Source organism: Nannospalax galili, unplaced genomic scaffold (assembly GCF_000622305.1).
Source record: "Nannospalax galili isolate Female #2095 unplaced genomic scaffold, S.galili_v1.0 scaffold339, whole genome shotgun sequence".
Classification (NCBI taxonomy): Eukaryota; Metazoa; Chordata; class Mammalia; order Rodentia; family Spalacidae; genus Nannospalax; species Nannospalax galili.
The window spans coordinates 1,661,470-1,668,370 of NW_008344185.1; the positions used below are offsets into that span (position 1 = coordinate 1,661,470).

The window sequence follows — 6,901 nt, forward strand, 5'->3', positions numbered from 1 at the left end:
ATGTTAAGTATGTGACTGAGCACCCACTATTTGTTCATTGCTATTCTAGGCAAAACAAAACAAAAAAGTCACACAAGGAATCAAATGGCTCTGAAAAGCAACTAACACATCACTAGAAATACATGACTGTTCTATTTTTAATATCATCATGTCTTTTTCTGCAATTTACTATTTCTTAGTAACTCTGAGAAACTGGTGCCTTCTTAAATATATGCAAACATTCCCCCATTTATCCTAATAATTCAAGGATATACTTGCTATTCTGTTTTAATGACAGTAACAAGGAACATTTCCAGGGTTTTTATGAACGGTGGTATGAGGACCCAATTACAACACTAACAGATACCTGAGTCATCTGAAGAACTGGTTGAAGATAAATGCCCAAGCAGAAGACAAAAATGAAATTTTTTTCAAAATTAAAAGTTCTGTGTTCCTAATAGAACTAAGCTTTCCAGAAGCTACAAGAAAGTCACCACTGGGAAACAGAGACAGTTTCAATATTATCTTTGTACATGTCATCTGTGTATATTATTCAAGAACTTTAACAATAATGATGTCAAGTGATCAAAAGCTTACAGGGTATTAGCTAATTCCTGCACAAAACGTACAAGTCTAATACTTTATTTTATATATTCTTATAGAAGATCCTGACATCTAGCTGAAGACTAGTATTGATTATGTGAGCTTCAATAGTCAATGTATCCTTAAACAGCCATCTAACACAATTTTCTTCAAAGATTTAAGAAAGTGAAGCAGAAGAAGGGGAACTTAAAAAGAAACTTTTGGGAAGAAGAATGGCTCTGAAATAATGATGGTGAGATGTTAATATTTACTGCCTTAGAAGGAAAAAAAGTCCTATAGATCAATTTAGGACCTGGCAAAGAGAGAGGAATCTTACATTAACTTTGGCCAATTATTCCCACCAAACAAACCTGTATTTATTTTGATCGCCCTAAGAAAGTAAAATAAAATAACAACATTAGGAGAAGTTGGGTGAAAATCAATTCTGTACTATTTAGAACTTCTTGTGAATCAAATCATTTAAAATACATTTAAAAACGTAAGTGATCTCTGCAGACCCAGAAAATAAAGCCAAGCACAAATAAAAATGAAATAATGATCATGAGATTAGTTACAACCTATTAATTGCATGATATAAAATGGCCTACACAACTTATGTGCCTGCCAACTTTCTAAAAGTATAACATCTTTCTCTCCTGAGCCAGAGTCTCATTACAACTGTCTGTAACTCTAGTTTTAGAGGATCCAAAGCTCCCTTCTGTGCTATGCATGCACTGCATGACATGGATGCACTTACACACATGCAGGTATAACACTCAGACACATAAAAATAAAAAAAATTAAATTAAATAAAAACCCCTTTCTTCCTTAAGTTCCTTTTCTCAGAACAATGAGAAAAATTAACTAATATAACTAGTAAGGTTAAAAATTGATTACAACAAAGTCAGGCATGGTGGTGCCTTCCTTTAATCCAAGCACTTGAGAGGCAGAGGCAGGTGGATCGCTATGAGATCAAAGCCAGCCTGGTATATTTATCGAGTTTCAGGCCAAATGGGGCTACAGGGAGACCATCTTTCAAAACGATCAAAAACGAAATTTATAACACCAAAAATGGAGAAAATTTTAAATGGTGATATTTTTCCTCATAAATACAAATTCTATGCTATGTATGTTTACTTTTGAATATGGCAGGGGGAAAAAGCAGGGCTACTGAGAGAATGGGACTGGCAATAGTTTGAAGAAAGAATGTTATTTGATATATTATAATATAATCTTAAGCCAAGTATGGAGGTTCACCTCTATAATCCCAGCACTCTGGAGGCTGAAGCAAAAGGACAGCCACAAGTTCAAGGCTAATCTAGGCTACAAAGGGAGTCCTCATCTCAAAAGCAAGAACAACAAATCGCCCAATCTTATTTTAAAAGCATCTATGTGACTGAATCTAGTCCTCAAAGATCAAAGAGTATAATAAAATCAAGCCCCTCATTTTTTTTCTTGCAGTGCTGGATATGGAAGCCAAGGTCTTGTGCACACTAGACAAGCCCTCTATCACCAAGTTCATCCCAAGGTCAAGATTCAAGTATCTAATAAGGATAGATGACATTTATTATTTACCACAAGTGTGTGTGTAGTATTGATGCTTTTACACAAATTCTTACTGAAAGCCTAAATAGCTATAAAATAGATGGTCTCCATTCTATGGAGTAAGAAAATGGCTTAGAAAAAGCAATTTGTTGTAGTGTCATTATTCAACTAGTACATAAGCAGAACAGAGAAGTAAACAACTCTGGAACTCTAAAATGTACTGTCATGAAGACTCCACAGGTCAATAGTTTTCAAACAAAGAACATATCAGAATCACCAGGGATACCTTTCAAACAAAAGTTTCAAGGTTGTACCCAAATCTACTCAGTCTGATTTGGGAAAATAACATCTATCTTCTAGCAAAATTCTGTTCTCATCTATCTCTGTATTTCCCCAAAGAGTGTCAATACTTTAGATGGAATGTTTTAACTATGAGCAGTAATTCACTTTGTAGCCATCCTCCTCTTAGACTAATCTGAGGTTAGCAGTTCTAGACTGTATTGGGAGGGATGTTTTATTTTTATTAATTTGTGTATGTGCGTGGGTATGTGCATGCCATAGGGCATGTGTGAAGGTTAGAAGACACCTTTCAAATATTGATTCGCTACTTTTCACCATGTGGATCCTGGAGATCAAACTCAGTGGCAACTGAGTTTAACCTACTCAGTCATCTTTCCAGCCCTAAGTGTGGAGTTTTAATTCCTTTTAAGATTTATTATTTTTAAAGTTATGTGTATGAGTGTACTACCTGCGTGTATCTAGTGCACTTGTGCCATGCAATGACCACGGAAGTCAGAAGAGGGCATCAGATCCCCTGGAACTGAAGTTACAGACAGTTGTTAGCCACCATGTCAGTGCTGAGAACTGAACCTGGGTCCTCTGCAAGAGCAGCCAGTGCTCTTAACCACTCAGCCATCTCTCCAGCCCTGAGTTTTAATTCTTGATTTACTTTTTCTACTATCTATCCCTTTTCTTCTGCTGGCAGAGTAACATTCAAGAGTCACAGATTAACTAAGGGTAAGTGGCAAGAAGACTGATTAAGATGTCTCATCTGTATCTATATCCTTGCCTAGGGCTCCTATAGCTACTTCATGAAATTAGATATAATATAAATTAGAACTAGACCAGACTAAAACTGCTAATCTGAATTTCTAACCTCTGTTCTGACATTTTTTAAAGTCACCACAAAATCACAACTTACCTTTCCAGAAACCAGAGCTATCACCTTCTTCAAACTTGTTATTTAAAAAACCTATACAAAATATAAAGGAAAACTGAATATCTCTGAAAAAAATTGTCCTTTACATCAGTAGTTTTAAAAGTCTTTTAGAGCTGGAGAGAGATGGCTCAGAGGTTGAGAGTTTATTGAGAACCGGAGTTCAGATCCCATCACTCATATGAGGTGGCTCCAAGGGATTGGATCTCTTCTGGCCTTCCTGGGCATGGGTGTGCACACATATATACACACACATGCATGCACGCACATATAAATAAATCTAAGAAGTCCTTCAGGAACAACTAATTATGATGACCCTTCAAAATAAGTTAAGCTATATACAAATACATAAGCTACATATAGATATTGAATGATAACTCATTCAGTTTGTAATAAATATTGTTAAATTACCAGCTCCACTCAATGTTAGACAACTTTTCAGCAAATTTTATATTATCTCAAATATCCTATTTTCCTCTATACACAATAGCTAGATGAGGGTATATATCAGTATAACCACTACTTACTTTCTATTCAAAATAGCAACAATTTTTAGAGATGAGTATGGTGGCACACACTTTTAATTCTAGCACTTGGGAGGCAGAAGCAGGTGGATCTCTGTAAGATTAAGGCCAACCTGGTTTACATAGCAAGTTCCAGGTCAGCTGGGGCTACAGGGAGACCCTATCTCAAAAAAGAAAAAAAAATTGATTCTGGGCTGGGGAGATGACTCATTTGGTAACCTGCCTGCCGTGTAAGCATAAGACTTGAGTTCCATCCCTAGCACCCAAATAAAAAAGCGAGACACAGCAGCATAAGCATGTATAATTCCTGTACTGAGGTAAGAGAGACAGAGAATCCCTGGGACTCACTGACCAGGCAGTCTAGCCAAATTGGTGAGCTTCAGATTCAGTGAAGATACCAGTCTCAAAAAATAAGATCGTGAGCTGGGCATGGTAGTACACCTTTATTCCCGGCATTTGGGAGGTAGAGGCAGAGGCAGACAGATAGATCTCTGTGAGTTTGAGACCAGCCTGGTCTATACAGTGAGTTCCAGGTCAGCTGGGGCTATAGGAAAATCCTGTCTCAAAAGATCAAAAAAAAAAAAAAAACCACCACATGCACATCCATACATACAGGTGCACATAGACATGAATATGTATGCACAAAAAAATTCAATTTTACAAATTAATTCACAATCCCATCATCTAGCAAAATGATACAAATAATTATCTGTGATCATCTGTCCTTTCTCAGTAATAGAGAACCCCTATTTTCTGTCTGCCTATTTTTTAAAAAATTATCTTATTTTTATTTTATGTGTATGAGTGTATTGCCTGCATATATGTAAGTGCATCCGTGTTGTGCAATGCTCATGGAGGTCAGAAGAGGGTGTCAGATCCCCTGGAACTGGAGTTACAGATAGTTTGTTAGCCACCATGTGAGTTCTGGAAATTGAACACAGGGTCTCTGCAAGAGCAGCCAGTGCTCTTAATCATTGAGTCATTTCTCTAGCCCCTTTGCCTATTGATAACAACAACAAAAATCATCAAACTTCACTTTCAATTTTTTTTCATAAAAACATATGTCTAAGTCATTCTATTTGGAAGCTGAGTAGGGAGTATCATTGGAGCCCATGAGTTTGAAACCTACCTGGGCAACAGAGTTGAACCCCCCCCTAATCTATTCTCTCTCTCTCAAACTAAATTATAAAATACTCAATTACACTTGTGCGTCTTTAAAGTAAGAACCAACCAATTATTTGGGCAGTTGTCCAATTTATATGCATAATATATGTATGTATGTCTCAAGTCACTGAACAGCCTCCAATTCAACAAAACTGCAAAGGCCTTTCTAGAAATAAAATTCCATTAAATTTAATATACAATTTTTATGAAGTACCTATAGCCTCACTATATGACTGAGACAAAAGTAATTTCTTTTAATAGAGACTTTTTATGTGTGTGATCCCTTTAAAAAGAACATGATTCCATAAAAACTAAGTTTTAAATTAGGAACCTGAGGCTACACAGGTCACAGTACATAGGTGAGAGCCTAATGCCAGTTTTCTGCTAAATAGATATAGTATTAAACTGACTCCTAATGACTTCTTATACACATAGATTAATGCACTTTTCAACTCTCGCCAGCAAAGCTTCCTTATGCAGCAGGTAATTAACACAAAAACTCACAACTGCACAATGTGCAGAGAACAAGAGGCTGCAGAATGCTTATCCCTGAATAGAACACCTATTTCAAACTTCTGCCTCCCAAGGCCCAGGGGTCATTGCAGAAAGGGGAGCAGAAAGACTGTAAGAGTCGGAGATAGATGACCACAAGGAAATAAGAGTTTTCCAGACAGCTGGTCAGTTACTCATATGAACTCACAGCAATAGTGACAGCATGCATAAGTCCCATGAAAACTCAAAGCAGACAAAATCCCAGCATAGATGTGGGGAAGTGGGTAAGAGACCTTCAACCCTACCTGAGGAACTACTGGCAACCAATGCTGCTGGGAGGAGAGTCAGTCTCTTTCAAGGATGGGACTCAGTAGGTTAACCAGGATCCAGTGGTTGGACCCAAACTGAAGCAGTCAGTGCTCTTAACCACTGAGCCATCTCTCCAGCCCAGAGAATTTTTTTTTAAAGGCAAATGGAGGGTCAATGAGATGGCATAGTGGGGGAAAAAAGTACTTGTGGAAAGCCTGAGCTCAATCCCCAAAACCCACATGTAAGGAGATCTTCTGACCTCCACACCTGCACCACCATGGCACATATTCATTCACACATACTCAAAATAATAATTCTTTCTTTAAAAGGCAAATGGAACACCACACACATCCTAACAGCATAAACTGCTACTTTTACACTATGGCTAAATCATAAAATAACTTGAAAACCTTCAAATCAACTAAAATTTTGGTTATAAAATATAATTACCTCTGTTTCCAAAACTCTTTCCTCTTCCAAAACCACCAGTTGTGGGTGTGTTCTCTCTTTTACTAGACTTGCCAGTATCTGAAAAAGTTTATTAATATTCTTTAACATGCAAAATTAATTGTATCATCAAAACCTAGGAATGAAGAGTAAGACAATTTTCAAGGTTGGGAAAAGAATAGTATAGGGACTTTTAGAAACAACATATTTGCTGAACCCGCCTCACCTTGACAGACCTAAACACTACGTTCTTCCAAAGTGAAAATTTTTACTATTGAAAATTTTACACTATGTTCTGGTTTTGGAGTTTGTTTTGAGATCAGGTCTCAAAACATCCCTAGCTGATATGGAACTCCCTATGTTGACCAGGCTGGCCTCCAACTCACAGAGATCTGCCCTCTGCCTGCCTCTGCCTCCTGAGTGCTGGGATTAAAGGCATATGCCACCACACCCAGCCAAAAGAAACATACTTATTTGTATGTATGTGTGCACAGAGAGACATGTGCACACATAATGTGAAGGTCAGAGGACAATTTGTGGGTTCTATCTTTCCACCATATGGGCTTCAAAGATCAAAGGTTTAGGTTGTCAGGATTAGTAGCAAGCACCTTTACCTATTTAACCATTCTGTGGGCACCGAGGG

The 6,901-nt window shown here is 37.4% G+C and overlaps 1 protein-coding gene across 1 annotated transcript in view; it reads right to left on the minus strand.

Annotated features, from left to right (window-relative positions):
- The window catches only part of Ddx4 (DEAD-box helicase 4), an 86,187-nt gene that overhangs the window by 55,662 nt on the left and 23,624 nt on the right, over positions 1–6,901 (minus strand). The window contains 2 exon segments of the mRNA XM_008840383.1: positions 3,308–3,358; positions 6,262–6,339. Of these exon segments, the coding sequence (XP_008838605.1) occupies positions 3,308–3,358; positions 6,262–6,339 (129 nt within the window).